The sequence below is a fragment of the Chiloscyllium plagiosum genome, chromosome 30 (genome assembly GCF_004010195.1).
Source record: "Chiloscyllium plagiosum isolate BGI_BamShark_2017 chromosome 30, ASM401019v2, whole genome shotgun sequence".
Lineage (NCBI taxonomy): Eukaryota > Metazoa > Chordata > Chondrichthyes > Orectolobiformes > Hemiscylliidae > Chiloscyllium > Chiloscyllium plagiosum.
Genome location: NC_057739.1, coordinates 36,279,915 through 36,299,802, shown reverse-complemented (window position 1 = coordinate 36,299,802; position 19,888 = coordinate 36,279,915). Strand labels below are relative to the sequence as shown.

Genomic DNA, 19,888 nt, shown 5'->3' with positions numbered 1-19,888 from the left:
CGCTGAAGATATAAAAGTTTGAAACCATGTAGTAACAGATTTAAGAACAGCCTCTTCGCCTCTGTTGTCAGATTAATGGATAGACCTCTCCATATATTAGAGTTGATCTTTCTCTGTACCTTCTCTGTAGCTGTAACAGTATATTCTGCATTCTGTTCTATTATACTGATGTACTTATTGTAGGATATAATGTGTTTGGTTTACATGCAAAACAGTACTTTTCACTATATCTCAGTACATGTGACAATAATAAATCAAATCAGTTGCTCATCGGGTGGTTAAGAATCAGTCATATTGATGTGTATCTGGAGTCACATGTAGGCCAGATTTAAGTCAGAATGGCAGTTTCCTTTCCTAAAGGACATTAGTGAACCAGATGGATTTTGTTGACCATTGACAATGGATTTATGGACTCTTAATTCCAGAATTATTGAATTCAAATTCCATCATCGACCATGGCAGAATTCAAATCCAGGTCCCCAGAACATTACCTGAGTCTCTGGCTTAACAGTGTTAATGCGATTAGGTTGTCACTTCCCTTGATTTATTTTAGGGTCAGCATTTGACTGTTGCTTGTAACTTTTTGATTGAAGCAGTGTCAAGTCACCCTTCTTGTTCAGTAATGGGTGACAAAGGGGAATCCCTGCAGTAAGGATCCTGCAGTGTGCTCCCTCTATCGAAGAAGGGCCTGTGCCCGAAACGTCGAATCTCCTGTTCCCTGGATGCTGCCTGACCTGCTGTGCTGTACCAGCAATAAAGTTTCAACTCCCTCTATCTTGCCTTTCCAGAGGGCACTCCAGCCCTCATGCCTTTTTGTCATATAAGAGCAGCATTTTTATGTTTGCAGGCTGGAGAGAAAGTTGCACTGAATTAGCTTCAGTACTGTATGGTATTGTTAAGTTGGTTATTTTTGAATATTTAGTTGTCTCATGTTTGATTCCAGGATGCAATAATGGCACTTAACACTCTTCAGACCAATGCCAGTACCCTGGAGCAGATCCGACGGGAACAGCAGCTTGGCCGAACAAAGGGTACTCTGGAAGCAATGAAATCCTTTGTTCACCGAGCTGGAATGAAGGTAAAGGATAGAGTTTTCATTGGTTGACTAGGGAGAAATTGGGCAGTATGCCTCATCAAGCATCCAGACAAATGAATGATTTCGAGTGAAGGGACTATCTTGTGAGATTTATCAGTTGGACTTATCACATTCATTCTGGTGAGTTTACCAGTGACAGTGACCAAAGAACAAGACATGTAATGGACAAAAGACAGTAAAACTGAAATGCTTGCCATGATATGAGGCAACAAGGACTTAACAGCTATTTTCATTGGCAATGAGCAGCTCAACACAAGGATATCAATCAAGGGCTTTTGCTTTTGAGCACTGCTCACGTTACACTTGCTGAAAAAGGTGGAGGTGTGGGCACTATGTGGATAGTTAAGTTGCCATTGGTTCACTCTCCATGTTCACATACACAGGCTGGCAATTTCAGGGATATCCCAGTGGTAGAGGGAGATGTGTGACTGAGCCTGTAGTTAACATTTTCAGTGCAGCGGAGAGGGAGGGGAAGTAGAATGAAGGGTGACAAGGGCGCTGCCATTCTAACAGATTCTCACCAGAAGTTTTCCACAATTGATACTGTTGTTAGAAGCCATGTTTTTCAATCAATCTTTTCTTTTGTCTTTGGTAGATTGAGGACTTTGATCAGCTTGCCGTCATCCATGTGACCGGAACAAAAGGCAAGGTCAGTCTCTGACTTAAATCCATCATAAGGACAGGTGGGGCTGTAAATATTTCATTGAGCTGTGCTGATTTTTCTTTTTGCACTAAGTCTGTGGGTCTTACACCTGTTGATGCTCTGGAGCTCCAGGTTGAAGATTGTTTCTGGATTTCCATCTCATAAGCATTCATGGTCTTGTAAAGGGGCATAGTGGTGAAACTTTGGACTTCTGGAGAAAGAGGTGGCCAGGGAAGGGGTTGGCACTGCTCCAGGCTCCTCAACAAAGGTGACCTACTGATGAGTGGGAACCATAGGAATTTGGAAGTAGCTGCAGTGTTGACATCTAGGTGGATTATCTGCAACATGAGAAGTGGGGTCCGTTATGTTGTAAAATTTGACAATTGAAAATCATTTTCTTACAAAATGCTGGAATAGATCACTTTCCTTTTGCGACATAGGAAATGTTGAGATGGTGCATTTGAGGACAGGACAGGATGGAATTATTATGAATTCTTCAGCATTGGTCAACAGTGTGAAGGTATCAAGTGTCAGAACCTTCTCAGCAATCATCACTGTTTGTTGATCACTGGAGTCTATTATTTAAGTGTTGTTCATGGCCTCAACATGTCAAAAGTACTTTTGCGGCCAACAAATTACTTTTGGAAAATGAGTTGCTATTGTTTAGGAGGCAAGCACAACAGCCAATTTGTGCAAAACAAGCTCTTATTAACAGCCTGGAGATCTATCTTTCCCTGCATCCTTCATAAAGTATCATTGGATTCTGAAGTGTTATTGGTTAAATCTTTAAGAAAGACTGGTGACACAAGTCTGGTCTAACAATTTATGCTGGTGTTAAATGGGTTCTTTTGCAGACCAGCATTTCTCCTAAATCTATGTTTGAGTGGTTTTCTTTGCCCATTCAGTTTTAATGACCATCTTTTGAATAGTGTTGTTTCTGCTCATTTTAGGGTTCAACATGTGCATTTTGTGAAAAGATATTGCATGAATATGGACTAAAGACTGGTTTCTATAGGTAAGATGCAGAATCCTTCTGTGTGTGTCTTACACCAAGCCACTGGGTGATGAGGAGAGTTTATGTTGTATCATTTGGGGTTTTTATGTCAGATTGTTGTTCAGCATTGTCACCCCTACCCCACAGATTGACCAGATAAGCAGTTACTCTCTTCGACCTCTGCTTGAATGCAGATCTTTGGTTCTGGATTACCACTGTGGGATATATCTTAAAATGTTATCTCATTACTGCATATTGCATGAGACTTAACAGATGATTGATTACTATTCCAAACTTTGTTAACTTTATGAATAGTAAGGGAAATTGAACAGATTATGGCACAAGCAGTAAATTTACTACAGCATTTTATTGTACTTTTTAATGTAGAAATTAAAACCATTCATGTTCCGTGGAAATCTGGAAACAACACATACTTTTCCTGCTCTTATACTTGATTTATTCCTAAGAACTTAGAATGAGAGGCAATCTCATTGAAGCACAGAACATATAAAGGGTTAAATGAGGTAGATCCTGGGAGAATGAATCCCTTGGCTGGTAAGTCAAGAGCAATGGATCATATTTTCAGGATTAGGACTCATCTCTTTGGGACTGAGGTGAGCAATATCTCACCTAAAAAGTTGTGGATCTTTCAAATTTTGTAGCCCAGAACAGGTAGATTATCTGTTATCATGTCTATTCAAAGCAGAGATTGAAAAATGTTGGATATTAAGCTCATGACACAGAGAATGTAGCTAAAGTAGATGATGAACTAATATTTTATTGATTTCTCTTGGAAGGGCCAAATGCCATATACCAACTCTTATCTCTTATGCTCCAAGCTGCCTCTGCATGGTCATAATATTTATTTGTCCTACCATGTCATTGGCTGCAGACAGGGCTAATTGGCAGAGGTTGACCCAGATCTAGCTGCTGACTTTAATTGAATATTTCCAAACCATGATAGATAATATTTATTAGGAAAGTGTATCAAAGATATCATGGAATCTTAGAATAAAGGAAGGTAAATGGAGTTGAGGTGCAGATTATCTATGAACTAATTGAATCATGGAATAAGTTTAATAGACTGAATGGTATACTCCATCTCCCATGGTCTTAGAAACCATTTCAAATCTTCTTATAATCTATTGTAACAAAGAATTAAAAATGTATTGTTGATTTCGACATTAGGTGACCACAGATTTAGAATGATTTTTATCCACTCAAATGTACCTGTCTCTGACAAAATGGTTCAAACATATTGTATGCCTATCTTCCTTATACTTACTTTAAATAGCAAATGGATCAAATTGAAACAGTGTTGATTGTGGGGGACTCAAATAGTCATTCTGGTAAATCCTTTGAATGTCAAGGGGTGATAGTTATGTTCTCTCTCTTTGGAGATGTAATTGCCTGGCACTTGCATAACATGAATGCGCTTTGCCACTTAACCACTTCAAGCCCAAATACTGTTAAGACATTGCTGTCCATGGATCTGCTTCAATAATCTGAAGAGTTTTGAATGGTGCTGAATGTGCAATTATCAGTGAATATCTCCACTTCTGAATTCATGATGGAAGGAAGGCTTTTGGTGAAGCAGCTGAAGATTAGTTGATCTAGGACACTTTCTTGAGAAACTTCTGCAATGATATCCTGGGACTGAGTTGACTGACCTCTAGCCAGTGGGGACTTTGCTTTTGACTTGCATGGACTTCAATTTTACAAGAGCTCCTAGTCCCAGTCTGTAAAATGCTGCCTTAATGTCAAGTGCAGTCACTTTAACTTTGCCTCTGGAATGCAGAATGTTTGGATCAAGTCTGTAATGATGTACAGAGGTGAGTGATCTATAGTAGGTTGCAGCTGAATAAATGCTGCTTGATAGATTCTATCATTTTGCTGATATCGAGAATAGACAGGTGAGGAGGGAAATGGATGGATTGGATTTGTTCTTTTTGTGGCAATTTTTCACCTTTTATTGGTTAGATGCCAATGTTATAAGCTGTGCTGGAACAGCTTGACTGGTTGCAGATATTTCTGGAATACATCTTCAACATAGTGAAGATATTATTGGGGTCTCTAACTGTTTAAAAGCTGGTGTGTTCAGTATTACTTTGATAATGCGTGCAATGATTTGAATTTGCTGAAGACTTACATCTTTAGAGCTTTTAGGAGCTGGCTGAGATAAATCATCCATCTACTTGGACTTCAGGCTGAAAATAGTTGCAAGTGCTTCAGGTGTGTCTTTTGCACTGATGTGCTGGGCTCTCCTTACACTGACCATGGGACTATAAGTGGAGTCTCTATCTCTGTCATCTTCAACTGTTCACAATTAAATGTGGGAGGCATGCAGAGTTTTAATCAGATTGTTTGTTTGGTTCATGAATTGATTTGCACTATCTATGGGATGCTGCTTCTGTTGTTTATCTGTATGTGGTCTTTGTTGTGCTTTCACCAGGTTAGTTGCTCATTTGATTAAGCCTGATGCTGCACCAAAACGCTGTTCTACACTTCTTCGTACCCAGGTTGATCTCCTAGCTTGATGCCAGGAGATATTAAGACCTTGATGTTAAGCAAGAACAATGAAAAAAATAATTCAAGGTACTCAATCGGGTTCAATAATTATGTTCTTCAGAATTGAGTCTGAAGAATGATCACCAGACTGGAAACTTTAACTCTGTTCTCTCACCCCAGATGCTGCCAGACCTACTGAATTTCTCCAGCATTTTCTGTTTTTTTGTTTCAGATTTCCAACGTTTGTAGTTCTTTGATTTATTTTAGTACCTAATGTGGTCTATTTGTGCCTTGTAGATGGTAGACATGCTTTGGGGAGACAGGAGCTGAGTTACTTACTACAGAATCCTTAGCCTCTGACCTGCTCTTGTAGCCACAATATTTATATGGCTAGTCCAGTTCGGTTTCTGATCTCAGATAACTCCAGGATGTTCATAGTGGGGAATTCAGTTATGGTAATGCCTTTAAATGTTAAAGGGTGATGATAAGATTCTCTTTTGTTGGAGATGATCATTGACTGCGATGCTGCTTCAGTTATTTTATCTGTGTGTGACCTTTTGTGGTCTCACCAGGTTTGCACCTTATTTTTGGGTATGCCTGATGCTGTATCTAGAGCACACATCTACACTTATTGAACCAAGGTTGATTTCCTGGTTTGATGCCATGACAGACTGTGCAGTGTTTGGGTACAGTTATGCTACTGATGACCCATGGATGTCTAGCTTTGAGCTACTGGACCTCATTTAGCATAGCCACATAATGTGATAAAATTTGTCCTCAGTGTGAAGACATAATATTGCCATGGTCTACCTACACCATCATGGACATCAACAGGCAGATTTTAACATTCATGATGGTTCTTTCACACGTGTAGATTTGGTTTGGCAGTCATGTTCTTTAGGACCTGGCCATTAGTGATGTTGAATCACTGTTGGTGATGAACATTGAAGTCTACCACTAATAATGCATTCTATATCTTCGATTCCCTCAGTACTGCTTCTAAATGATGTTTAACATGGAGGAGTACTGAATAATCAACTGAGTGATGATCAACAGGAGATTTCCTTGTGAATTTTTGATCTAATGTCATGAGACTTAATCGGTAACAGTCAATGTTGAGTATTTCTTGAGCCACTCCTTCCTGACTATGCCACATGGCTACTATCTATGACACGGTAAATGTATTGCTAGTGGGAGAACATATACCTAGGGATGGTAATGATCTTTATATGATTTTGAATATAGCTATGTCAGCCTGTTATTTTGCTGTTCTGTTGGACAGCTAACCCAGCTTTGGTACCTGATGTTGGTGAGAAAAATTCATCTATCTGGTTTTAGTACTATTGGACTTCTCTGTAGTGGTTCAGTACAACTGAGTGGCTTGTTGGGAATCACAGGGTAGTTTAAGAGCCAATCTTCTTAATGTGAGCCTATAGTCACATCAAAACTGGATTGGACAGGGATGGCAGATTTCCTTTTCTAAAAGACATATAGAACCAGATGAACTTTGTGACAATCTGAGTTTTGTGGACGTACTTCTGAAGTGTACTTTTAATTTCAGATTATTTAATTCAATTAGTTTAGTTCACTTTAAATTACCCTGCTGCGGTGATGGGATTTGAGCTCATGGCTGTGGCATATTAGTTTCAAGACTCTGAATTACTAGTTCAGTAACATAACCACAATGCTACTATCTTCTCCATATCATTTTTTCTCCTAACCATAAAAAGGAAACCGATGCTCATCATTGTACAAAAGTTAATTATATCATGAACTAATTATATTGGGAGTCTGAAACTTGCCTTGCAACATCCTTATACAGTCATGGATTTGGGGCTAGTTTTCTAATGCCGGTTTATTTCTAGACAAATGGAGAATTGTGTTGCCCGTGGCTCCAATTGATTTGGAAAATGGATTCTTTCCACTTTGTTATGGATGATGGAATCTCACAACTGAAGCTTTATCAGGAGTTTTCTGGTATTAAACTGTACTGTAAGGGTCACAAGCAAGTAATTAACAACAATGTTGTTTTAAAAAAAAACATATTTTTTCCTGTATCTTTGCTTTTTTTCATTTCTTTCCTTTTTTGCCCTCTTTCTCTCCTCCTCATTATATATTTTTCTATTTGTCCTTTCACCCTTCTATGATAAGTGGATGAAGTGCTCTGTTTTTAATGCTTTCATTTTATCCATCCTTCTCATTCCTCTCTCTTGTCTTTCTTGCACACTAGCTTTCTGTTCAAATCTCTACTTGTCCTTTCCCTACCTGTGTAGAGTCATACAGCATGAAAAACGGACCCTTCAGTCCAACCAGTCCATGCCAACCATGTTCTCAAACCAAACGAGTCCCACTTGCCTGCATTTGGCCCTTATCCCTCCAAACCTTTCCTATTCATGTACTTATCCAAATGTATTAAGGTTTTCATGAAGATCTGTAGCTCGGCTAGTGGATGAGGTAGTTGGTTAGCTTGCTGAGCTGCTGGATTATTGTGCAGATGTTTCATTACCATGCTGGTTAACATCATCAGTGTGGCTTCTGTGAAGTGCTGTTGTTCTGTCCCGCTTGGTTTTTATGTGGCCTGGTCTATTGGGATGAGTATCACTTCCAGGTCTTCTCTGCACTGGGTTTGTACACTGGGTCCCATCATCTTCGTCCACCGACGCCTGTCCAACAGACAACGCCAAGCAGGCACTGTATTTACCTACACATTGGCTACCTTACTGTATGTGAAGAACACATCAGAATTAATTACCAGGCTGTTATGGCCACTTGGTATTATGGTAGCACACTAACCATCAGCCACACTATGCCAATTACTTGTGTGGACAAAGGATCCCATACCCATAACATCTAGGACCAACGTGGTATACAAAATCTCATGCAACAACTGTAACAAGCACTACATTGGGCAAACAGGAGGAAAACTAGCCATCCGACTTCGAATGCCAGCTGGCAACTAAATGACATGGTTCCCTCTCCCTATCTCTTCACACACAGACGAAGAGTGCCAACAATTCGACGATGACAAAGTAACCATTCTAGGTCAAGCCAACTAGAGACACTCGAGAGTTATTGGAAGCCTGGTTTTCCATCAAAAAGGCCATCAGCAAATATATAAAGTTAGATGCAGTGTACAGACTATTGCAGAGAAGATCCAGAAGTGATATCCCAATGATCCGGACTACGTAAAAACCAAGTGGACAGAACAACAGTGTTTCACAGAAGGCACACTGATAATGTTACAGAAGGCACACTGATCATGCTAACTTTGCACGATAATCCAGCAGATCGGCAAGCTAACCAACTACTTATCCAAAAGCCTTTTAAATGTTGTAACTGTACCTGCATTCATCCTTTCCTCTGGCAGTTCATTCCATACACAAACCACTCACTGTATTAAAAAAAAGTTGCCCCTCATGTCCTTTTTAAAGCTTCCTTTCAAAGTAAGTGCCCCAGTTTTGAACCCCCCCCCCCAAGTGAAAAGACCCTCCTATTCATCTTATCCATGCCCCTCATGATTTCACAAACTCTATATGATTTTCTCAATCTCCTACACTCCACCAAATAAAATTCTCAGCCTGCCAAGCTTATTTTTATAACTCAAACCCTTCATTCCCAGCAGCATCCTGGTAAATCTTTTCTGAACCCTCTCCAAGTTAATGATATCCTTCTTAAAGCAGGGTGAGCAGATTTGCACACAGCACTCCAGAAGAGGCCTCACCAACATCATGTACAACCTCATATTGATATCCTAACTGTTATAGTTAAACGTCTGAGCAATGAGGGCATGCATGCTAAACACCTTCTTAACCACCATGACTCCCTGTGATGCAAATTTCAAAGAATTATGTACCTGAACCCTGAAATCTATCTGAACTACAACAATACCAAAGGTCCTACTTTTAATTGTATAAGCTCTGCCCTTGTTTGTTTTACCAAGGTACAATACCTTGCATTTATCCAAATGAAACTCCATCTGCCACTCCTCACCCCATTCACCAGTTGAAGAAGATCTTTTTGAAATATTAACTAACCTTCTTAACCATCCACTATGCCACCAATTTTGGTGTCATTCGCAAACTTACTAACAATGCCTTCTATATTGTTTTATAAATGACAAACAAAAGTGGACCCAGTACTGATCCCTGTGGAACACTGCTGCAAGTATGCACTTTTTCTCTATTGTGTTTTCTCCCCTCTCTGCCTTTTTCCAGGTAGTGTTCTAACCATCCTTTCCTTGTAAATAGCTCCCCACATCTGGTGCAAGTAAGGGAGAGAATCAGAATTAATGGCAAACCAATCAGCAGAGAACTCTTTACAAAGTACTTCTGGCAGGTTTACAACCGATTGGATGAAACTAAGGTAAGCTGGTTATGTGCCTTCTGGATATTGTGACCGTTCTCAATCCATGTATTTTGGTTCTCTGTGCTCTGCCAAAATGAATAACTTTTACGTGTTGCTGAAGGATCCTCGATTATACTAGGGTATTATGGTATCCTTTAACCATTGAGAGGCACTCGAGCTTTTGTCATTTGTTAATATGTTGAGTTTTTGAATAAATCAAAATATTTTTTATAAAATTTGGACATTGAAAGCAAGTAGCATATATATCCATAATGGAGGTGGTGTTGAGCTACCTTCCTGAACCCTTGCAGTCTTTGAGAAGATGATGCTCCCATTCTGCTTTAGGGAAACTCTTGGATTTTGACTATTGATTCACATTTGGATAGTATCGGAGTTAGTTGGGGTGTTCCTGTATATTGTCCAGGTGGTATGGGTGGAAGGTGCCTTGGTGTTGCAATGTAATCAGCAGACAGTGCATATTCCAACCCCACTGAGCTGGTGCTTTGTTTCTAGACAAATACTTAATGACTTAATCTAAAACAAGCTGCATGACAGCTCAACAATTTGCAATTATATAGTGCCCTTCACAAACAAATTTAGTTTTTGTTTTTATTGTGAGATTCAGTTGTGAAAAGTTGTGCAGTCTTCTATTTTCCATTAGCTTTTATGCTATGTACACTCAGGCTTAAGAGTTGTTCTTTTGCAAGCAGTGTTTTATCTAGTTCCACTTGCACTTACTCCTGGGCGCAAGTCCCACCACATACATGATACCATTTAAATATAGTTTTTGAGGGTCACCTGAGCATGTAAAAATTATAGTCATCTCTAACCCTTTTTTTTTCTTTCTGTTTTGATGCCTTATCAAGGATATTGACTCTGGGGCCATGCCTGCATACTTCCGTTTTCTCACCATCCTTGCTTTCCATATCTTTCTGCATGAGAAGGTAATATCTTTGTTTTTGAATCATCATGTTTTGAATGTAGGTGGTATAATGTTACTCTTGACAGCAACTCTGACCTATTGTTGAGCCTTGTGAGGTTGTTGGACACTCTGTACTTGAGCTCCAAGATTAAGGGGCAGATTAATTAATAGGTTTTCAACTGGAGATTTGAAATCAGGGACCTCGTTCTGGGCCAACTCTAGACCGAAGAAGCATACTCTATAGCTGTGGGTGTGGGGAATGGTTAGTATTGATACATCAGAACCAGTAACATTTTATTTGATACTGGTACAGTTTTCTGCAAACTAAAATATTATTTTGAGTTTCATTTCTATGTTCCCTCAGGTTGACCTGGCAATAATAGAGGTTGGAATTGGTGGTGCCTATGATTGTACCAACATAATTAGGTAACAGATTTTACTTTGGTTGAAAATGATGATGTCTTTTTCTTTCTCCCTCTCCCTCTTGTGTGTCTCCTTCTCTCTTATCCTTCCTCGCCATTCATCTCAGTATTCTTGCTCCCTTTTCTTCGTCCTCTAGCTTGGTTGCAGAGCCGTGTTACTTGGTTTCAATAAGACAAAGTAACTTTGTTTAGATTGACTCACTAACCTTAAGGGAGTGGAATTCTGATCACCTGTTTCCTTGCAATGTTTAGACGCCCTGTTGTGTGTGGGGTTTCATCACTAGGGATCGATCATGTCAGTATCCTAGGAGACACCATGGAGAAAATTGCATGGCAGAAAGGGGGAATTTTCAAGGTAAGTGGAGACAGTTCCTTAATCTGACCAATGTAATACAAGAGGCTTGCCTGATCCACTGTCTTCCAATCCTACCTGTGGAAGAATCTGCTCATATAGTGGCCTCTATGGGTACTTAACAGCAGCTGTATCATTGTGAACTGAAATTATTGTCCACGTTGACCAATGTACTTAAAATCTCCTCCTCTTTTGAACTAATTTGCATTTTGGTAAAAGCTTAACATTTTCATTTTCTATTTGTCCGTACTTCAAAAATATAACCTTTTTCTAACAGAACATATCCTTCCATTATGCATTTTAACAACTGAGCAAAACCTTTTGGGACAGCCATGTGTCATACATCTCTCCTATTTCCTGACCAATCAGAGTTAACTTGTGTACTTTGAACTTAAACAAAAACTTGGTTCCCAGGTCCATTCTCCATGGTAATATCTCTATCTATTTGAGATCAGTTGCCATCCAATCAGCACCTTATTCATATGTACAGGTTGTTCTGGTATAACGCAATAGTTCCTTGGTAACCTCGTGCTATAGAAAATCGCACCATGGGAAACCACAGCAGAAATCGCACTGTAGAAGATTGCGCTAAGGAAAACCCATTATACCCGTTTAGCAGAAGTTTGTGTTACGCAAAGATCATCCACAATTCATGTTAGAGTTAATTTGCGCTGATAAAACGTGTGTTATAGATGAACTATCTGCAGTATAAATCATTGTACCCTTTTGAGATTTGAAATTGTTGTGATTCTGTCCCGGCGAATGAAAGCTGAAAAACTTTGTCTTTTCTTTGTCAGTTCTAAACTTAAACTCATCAAACATGAAGCATTTTGCGATGTCCTCTGAAATAAACTTGCGTTTGTTCATTTCTATCTCTGCTATACCCTTTCATGCTCCAGTCTCGCTCTGTAATCACAGCTTCTGACTCAATTACAAACTGATGTTATTCCATTGTTTTCCAGCCAGGCGTCCCAGCGTTCACAGTCTCACAACCCAGTGGTCCAATGTCTGTCCTTGTAGAAAGAGCAAAGGAAATTGGGGTGAGTGGTTGTCCTGCGTTGTTGGGGGAGTAGGAAACAGTTATAGAGTCGTAGAGCATGGAAACAGACCCTTCATCCAATCCAATGAGATATCCTAAATTAACTATTCCCATTTGCCAGCGTTTGACCCATATCCCTCTAAACACTGTGTATTCATGTACCCATCCAGATGCTTTAAAATGTTGTAGCTTACCAGCCTCCATTTCCTCTGGCAGCTCATTTCCATACACGCACCACTCTCTGCGTGAAAAAGTTGCCTCCTTAGGTTCCATTTATATATTTCCCTTCTAACCTTAAACCTAAGCCCTCTAGTTTTCTACTCCCTAACCTTGCAAAATCAGACCTTGGCTATTCACCCTAGCCATGCCCCTCATGATTTTATAAACCTCTATAAAGTCGCCCCTCAACCTCCAATGCTGCAGGGAAATATAGCCCCAGCCTATTCAGCCTCTTCCTATAGCTCAAACCCTCCTACCTCAACAATATTTTTGTAAATCTTTTCTGCACCCTATCACGTTTAACAACATCTTTCTGCTAGCAGAGAGATCAGAACTGAATGCAGTATTCTGAAAGGTGCCTCACTAATGTTCTTTGCAGTCGTAACATGATACCGCATCTCCTTTACTCAATGATCTGACCAATAAAGGCAAATGTACCTTCTTCACTACCTTGTCTACTTTTGACTTCACTTTCAAACAACAATGAACCTACACACCAGAATCTCTTTGCTTGGCAACTTTCTTCAGGACCCTACCATTGTGTGTATAAGTCATGCCATAATTTGCCTTCCCAAAATGACATATCATATTTATCTAAATTAAACTCCGTCTGTCACTCCACAGCCCGTAGCCCTTTGTACTTTGAGATAACCTTCGCTGTCCACTACACCACAATTTTTGTGTCATCTGCCAACTCAGTAACTGTTCCTTCTACATTCACATCCAAATCATTTTTATGTAATCATTTATAAATGACAGAAAGCAGTGAACTCAGCACCCACCGATCCTTGCAGCTCACTGCTGGTCTTAGATTTCCAGTCCAAATAAACACCCTCCACCATTCCCCCCCCCCCCCCGCGCGCGCAACGTCTCCTACCTTCAAGCAACTTTTTTATCCCAATTGCTAGCTCTTCCTGGATTCCACATGATCTAATCTTGCTAATTAGTTTACCATGCAGAACATTGTTGATCGCCTTCTGAAGCCCATATAGATAATGTCCTTTGCTCTGCCTTCGTCTGTCATCTTTGTCACTTCTTCTTTTAAAAAGTCAATCAAGTTAATAAGGCACAATTTTCCACCCACAAAAACTTATTGACTACCCCTAATCAGTTCCATTCTCAATGAGGGAACATTCCTTTCTGAAGAAATATCCCTTTGAAATCTGTGAGGCTCCACCTGCAATGATGACACATGTCCCTGAGGCTGCATTTCAAATTTGCACAATTACCAATTATGAACTATTTCACTATTTGGCTAAATCTTTCTCAGAGACTAACAGTACCCCATTGACCCTTACTGTTCAGTTTTTTTTGGTCGACGTAGGCAGCAAACCTGAGCAGACTCCTTAATCACAGGGACAACAGTACCTGATCTGATGCCACACTTGCTCTGGTGCCACATTGTCTAGCAGCAGCCTTGGAATCCAGAGGAATTGGAATTCTCAGACCTTCCTCCCTAGTCCAAGGTGATGAAGTCGGTCATAGCAGCTGTATTGCTAATCCTGATCAGCATGCTTGAGTTACTACTTGCATTTAGAGGGAACATTCTCATATCTATGATCTTGGGATCCTATTTTTCCATGTAGTAGCTTTCATCTTCATTCACGGCGATCATTCACGTTGAGGGGTCCTGTCTGTTTGAGTGAAAGTGGAGACAGTGGGAAGGTGCTGACAACAATTGCATGCTCAAGCTTTTTTGTCCTATCCTCTTATCATTTCTGTTGGATACACCAGCAGGAATATCATCTGAATTTTTCTTCTTACTCTACTGCATTAAATGAGGGTCAAGATTAGAGTGGTTCTTTGCCTGAAATGTTGACCTTCCTGCTCCTCAGATGCTGCCTGACCTGCTGTGTTTTTCCAGCATCACTCTAATCTGCAGTACCCACTTCTGTCCTGGATTAAATGAGGGTAATTGTGCCCTGATGGAATGATTTGAGTGACTTGCTAATTGTATTTCTGAGATTTCAATGAAAGTAAGGCTGTGTAATGAACTCCTTTCTTGTGTTTCTTGCTCCAGTGTTTCCTGCAGCTTTGTCCAGATTTGGAGGATTTCTGGTCTGAGGGGGAGAGGTTGAGCTTGGGATTGGCAGGAGAACATCAGAAATCCAACGCATCTCTGGCGCTGCAGCTATGCAGGACGTGGTTGCAACATCATAACCACCCAGGTAAGAAAAAGGCATTCTGACTGAATGGATTGGGAAAGCTATCTGGAGTGAGATTCCAAAGATCATATTTTAGGTTAAATGTGTTTGCATCTCTAGCCCTAATTTGGGATAGCTGAAATAAAAAAACCCTAATCCCTACTTGTGACTAAGGCTGATTTGTTTAATGTCCTTTTGTACCACTAAGAGTCATCCATGAGCCTTTTCTGTTGTTTAGTCACAAAAGTGGTTTGGCTGAAATCAAACTGAGCGTATACTCAATCTGACTGAAACGAAAAAGATTTGCATTCATATACCTTGTGATTATTGGTTGCTTTCCAATGGAACATCTGTGCTGTACAGCCAGTTAAGTCCTTAAACATAGTCATTTTTCTTGTTTCTGGAAATGCCACAGCCAGATGGCGCAGAGCAAGTTCCGACAAATAATTGACAATATTCAAAAAATTGGATTTTTCTGAAGTTATTTAAGGGATAAATATTGACCAGGACACCAGAGAGCACTCCCTTGCACTTCTTCAAAATACTACATTGGATCTTTTATTTCCACTGGCTGAGGCAGATGTGGCCTTGATTTAACATAGTCCTGCAGCATGGTCCAACCGTTCCATACCAAACATAATCCCAGATTAAACTAGTCCCACCTACCTGTGGTTGGCCCATATCCCTCCAAACATTTCTTATTTAGTACTTATCTAAATGTATTTTAAACAAAATCATACATGCATCCATAACATCCTCTGGAAGTTCATTCTATACTCTGTTTAAAAAAAAAATGCTCTTCATGTCCCTTTTTAAAACTTTCTCCTCTCATTTTAAAAATAGGTCCTCTAATCTTGCAATTCCCTACCTGAGGGAAAAGACACCTGCCATTCACCTTATCTATACCCGTCATGATTTTATAAACCTTTACAAGGTCACCCCTTAACCTCTTCCATTCCAGTAGAAAAAGTCCCAGCCTACCCAACCTCTCCCTATAACTCAAACTCTTAATTCCAGGCAGTATCCTGGTAAATCTCTTCTAACCTTCTTCAACTTAATAATATCCTTCCTATAGCAGAGTGACTGGAACTGCACGCAGTACAGCGGAAGAGGACTCACCAATGTCCTGTACAACCTTAACATAATGTTCCAACTCCGATACCCAAAGGTCTGAGCAATGAAGGCAAGCGTGCTAAACGTAGCCTTAACCACCCTATTTGTGTGTGATGCAAATTACAAAGAATTATGTACCTGAACCCCTAGGTCTCTCTGTGTTCTACAACATCTCTGCACTGGAGTGTAAGCCTTGATCTTACCTCCAAGTCCTGGAGTGGGACTTGAATCTGGAGCTATCTGACTCTGAGGTAAGAGTGCTACTAATTGAGCTGCACATGATTCTCTGTAGCACTCTAACTGCGTGCTCTTGGATTTTAACCCAGAGGTTAATGGCTGAGTGTTGTAACAGAGTGCGTCAACCAGCCTCAGTTACAGGAGTTTATGATTAACATTTTTATATTGTGGAATGTCTTTCTTTAAACACTGGTTAAGAGTGAATTGCCTGTTGTCACTGAAACTGGGATTGCTTGGTAAAAGCTGAAGCCTGTCCTGATAGTGGTAATGATTAAATGTGGGTAGATTTCCTATATCTCAGAATCTCATAGTTTGCAATTGGTGATGATGAACTGAGCTTCTTACGAGTATTTTGGGTTTAAAGTCAGCATTTTTAAAAACAAAAAATTTTCCTATGTTTGTGTCAGATCCATCAATGTCAGTTGTGGAGGTGTGTTAGTGCTAATCGACAGGAGTCTCTAGCTGTGGGATGATATCTCAGCATGAGTCCAGTCCCTGAGAAAAAACAAATTTGCTTGCTGTGGTGATGAACAGTTTGTGTTTTAGTTGTGTACAGGTAAACATTTTATTGCACCTTAACCACCAGTATATTGCTTAACTGCACCTGAATAATCTTGTCTGACAAGATGAGGAAACATTATTTTAAGGCTTCAGTTTCCAACTGCAGTGGGTCCTCACTGTAGATTCAGCCAGTCTCAATCATTCTACTTCTGAAGACCCCCCCCCCCCCCTCTTGTGTGTTAAAGATTCCACAGACTGTCTGTAACACAACATATGCTTTTCTGTATAAATATTGTATAATTAAATGCACATAATTATTTTTGTGTTGTTTACTTAATGTGAAACTGGCACAAGATTGAGGTTTGAGTGATGTTAGTGGTGATGTGTTACAGCTGTGAAGTAACTTATATCTACCTCAGTGGAGAACACAGCATCAAATAGTCATGGTACTTAAGCATGGGCTGAAAACCTCATTAGGGAAACGTAAGCAGACCATGCAAGTCTCACATTCATCACTATCTCGAGGAGATCCCTTGAAATTTTCCAGCTGACTCCTTAGGGCTAGGAAACCCTGATTGAGTGGCTTGCAGTATAATTGTATTCAGCCCTATGTTATAGCACACATGAATATACAGTCTACTATTTGGTTTTCGCTCAGACAGAAATGCCAGTTGAAGTGAGTAGGCTGCAAATCATTCTTTGGAAGCCAGATCGAGAGTAAGGTGGAGAGTGACTACATTCCAGCGGAATGCATTTTTGTGGATTAAGTTGTGGATTAAGATGCCCATGTGTCTTCAAATTTGTGCCACGATTGACTTGTCCTTCTAACAAATGTAGTTGGGTTCATGGGCCCTTAAATTGCAAGAAGATGCTGTCTTACACCAAGGACCCATTTTGTAGCTCCTTATTTCAATGGTTGCTGGAGGCAAACTGGTGTGAATCCGTTGTTGGATACCTTTTTTGGAGACTGAATCAGAATAGCCTCTGTGAAGGTTCAGCCAGAACCTCAGCTGCTGCGAGCACTATGATGGAAAAATGATGCTTGATTCTACTTGTGTGATGACTTTACAGATTTTCATTTGATTTCATAATTGTGTGAGATCTTTCCTGATCGTAAATTTGTTTATTTTGATTTTGATTCTTGCAGATTTTCCTCCATTCCAACAACCTCTGAACTTTGCTGAGAGATATGAGATGCAGCAACCGCCCATCAGCTCTGGATTCTGCCTGACTACTCCAATGATAAATGGTAACAACCCACTTCCTTATGTAAAGTTAAATGGAACATCAGTGGAGATATGTAAATATTTATAGGATTGGTGAAACAGGAGCAGGCGTTTAAGCCGTTCAGCCTGTCAAACCCTGCTGCACCATTCTTAAATGATTTTGAACCTGAGACCTACTTGCCCCTTAATATCCTTTCTGAAAAAATGGCCTAATCGTTCTCAGTTTGAGTATTTTTTTAAAAAATCTGAGTATCCATAGCCTCTTGAGAGAACAGAATATGAGAATTGGATGAAGTGCTTGACTATTCCAGGACCTAGCTCTAACTTTAAGATGAATAAACCTACTTTCTTTCGTTTTTGCATGAGCACACAACCGCACCCAGAGATTTAAAAAAACTACCATTATTGTACTTGTTGGGATATGTGACCTTGAAATCAACTTTAACTTTTCAGGCTTAGCACATTGGTGGAGCTCACTATGTTTAGAGCCATATGTGCACAGTTTAATTAAAGATCACCATCCTGGAACTAGAGCGCTTTCTGCTCAATGTCCAGAGGCTATTGCTCCCCAAGATTAGGAGCATGGTAGATGTATTTCTTGTCTGTGATGTTGCTTATTTGCAATGGCTACACATTCATTTGTTGTACTTGCAATGCTATTTCAAAAGCTACAAGAGTCAACCACATAGCATCATGTGTAGGTCAGATCTTGTGAAATTTGTTCCTTAAAATAAATTAACGAAATAGTTTAGGTACACTGAGACACCAGGTTTCATTATTCTTTTTCTTTTCTCCTGTTTTAGTGTATAATTTCACAGTTGCTGTGTTGGTTTTGAAATCTTTTGGATTGATAGTTCAGTACTTTAGTCTATATTCTATATAATCCTTATACCCATGGCACTTTACCCTAAGTCTATGAAGAGATCAGTAACCTTCATAACAAGAAACATCTATTTCAATAGCCAAAACCTCAATATCTTAAGGACTGTAATGTTGTCAGTCAAATGCCAATAATAATGAAAAACAAGGTAGTGACTCATTTCAATAATATTTTAAATTAAATGTTCACACAAATACAATTATAATCAAAGTTTTTAAAAGTTCACCAAGCAATTTTAATTGCAGTCAAAGTAGCTCAGATCATTCAAGGTGAGAAACCATCTGATATGGCTCTAAATTGGCAAGTTTCTGATCTCTGGTTGAGGAATATGTGGTTGTGAATTGACCAGTCGTCTTCTGGCTGCAAAAATATAAATGTCTGCTGCTGCTGCCATCTCATGGATTTTGCTAGCATAACACTTGACTAGAAAGTTGGGAGAATTGCCTAAGATTAATACTGAGATTCCTGAAGTTGCAAGCAAAATATCCTATTTCCAGTCAAGTATTGAAATGTGAGACAGCATCTTTGCTAGTGAGCATTGACTGCATAAGAATACTTGAAGAAGGGCTCATGCCCGAAACGTCGATTCTCCTGCTCCTTGGATGCTGCCTGACCTGCTGCGCTTTTCCAGCAATACATTTTCAGCTCTGATTTCCAGCACCTGCAGTCCTCACTTTCTCCTGACTGCATAAGAATGTGTCAACAACTCGTTATTATGTTGTCTCACCTCATTGGTATGTAGTTTCCTATTCTCCCACCTGTCGGATGGAAACTAGACAGTGACTATTCTAGCTTGCTGTTTGATCCTCTGGACCTCTAACTTCAACACCATGTGTTAACATCCCAGCATGCTCTGTAAGCAGGCTTGAATTTCTCTGACATATCTGAGGAATTGGCAGGAACCATGAAGGACAACTCCAGACTGCTAGCACTTGACTGAGTACATGGCTACCATTGTGCTGGTACCAGAATCTTGAGATATAATGGCAATGACCTGTACTTCCAATTGTGGTGAGTGAGAGAATAGGATGAGCACAATGTCATATGTGTATGTGGATAAAGAGGCGAGTTTGGAATAATAGTGTGAGAAAACACAATAAGGCTCACTAAAAGAAACACTCTGTGAAACTTGCTAAAATTCACACTAGGCTGACTTCTGGTAAAATTGAGCCCATGGTCTTTGCAGAAAGGGAGGAAGCAGTGTTCTTGAGTCTCAAACTAGATCATTTGGATGAGTAGTTATTGTCC

The 19,888-nt window shown here is 39.8% G+C and overlaps 1 protein-coding gene across 2 annotated transcripts in view; it reads left to right on the top strand.

The window, feature by feature from the left end:
- Positions 1–19,888, top strand: part of fpgs (folylpolyglutamate synthase) — a 41,824-nt gene that overhangs the window by 6,001 nt on the left and 15,935 nt on the right. For both annotated transcript variants that reach the window (XM_043720386.1, XM_043720385.1), the window contains exons 2-11: positions 944–1,078; positions 1,692–1,745; positions 2,690–2,754; positions 9,489–9,603; positions 10,452–10,529; positions 10,872–10,933; positions 11,182–11,284; positions 12,244–12,321; positions 14,560–14,707; positions 17,682–17,783. In XM_043720386.1, coding sequence (XP_043576321.1) covers positions 944–1,078; positions 1,692–1,745; positions 2,690–2,754; positions 9,489–9,603; positions 10,452–10,529; positions 10,872–10,933; positions 11,182–11,284; positions 12,244–12,321; positions 14,560–14,707; positions 17,682–17,783 — 940 coding nt within the window. The remainder of the gene's footprint in view (positions 1–943; positions 1,079–1,691; positions 1,746–2,689; positions 2,755–9,488; positions 9,604–10,451; positions 10,530–10,871; positions 10,934–11,181; positions 11,285–12,243; positions 12,322–14,559; positions 14,708–17,681; positions 17,784–19,888) is intronic.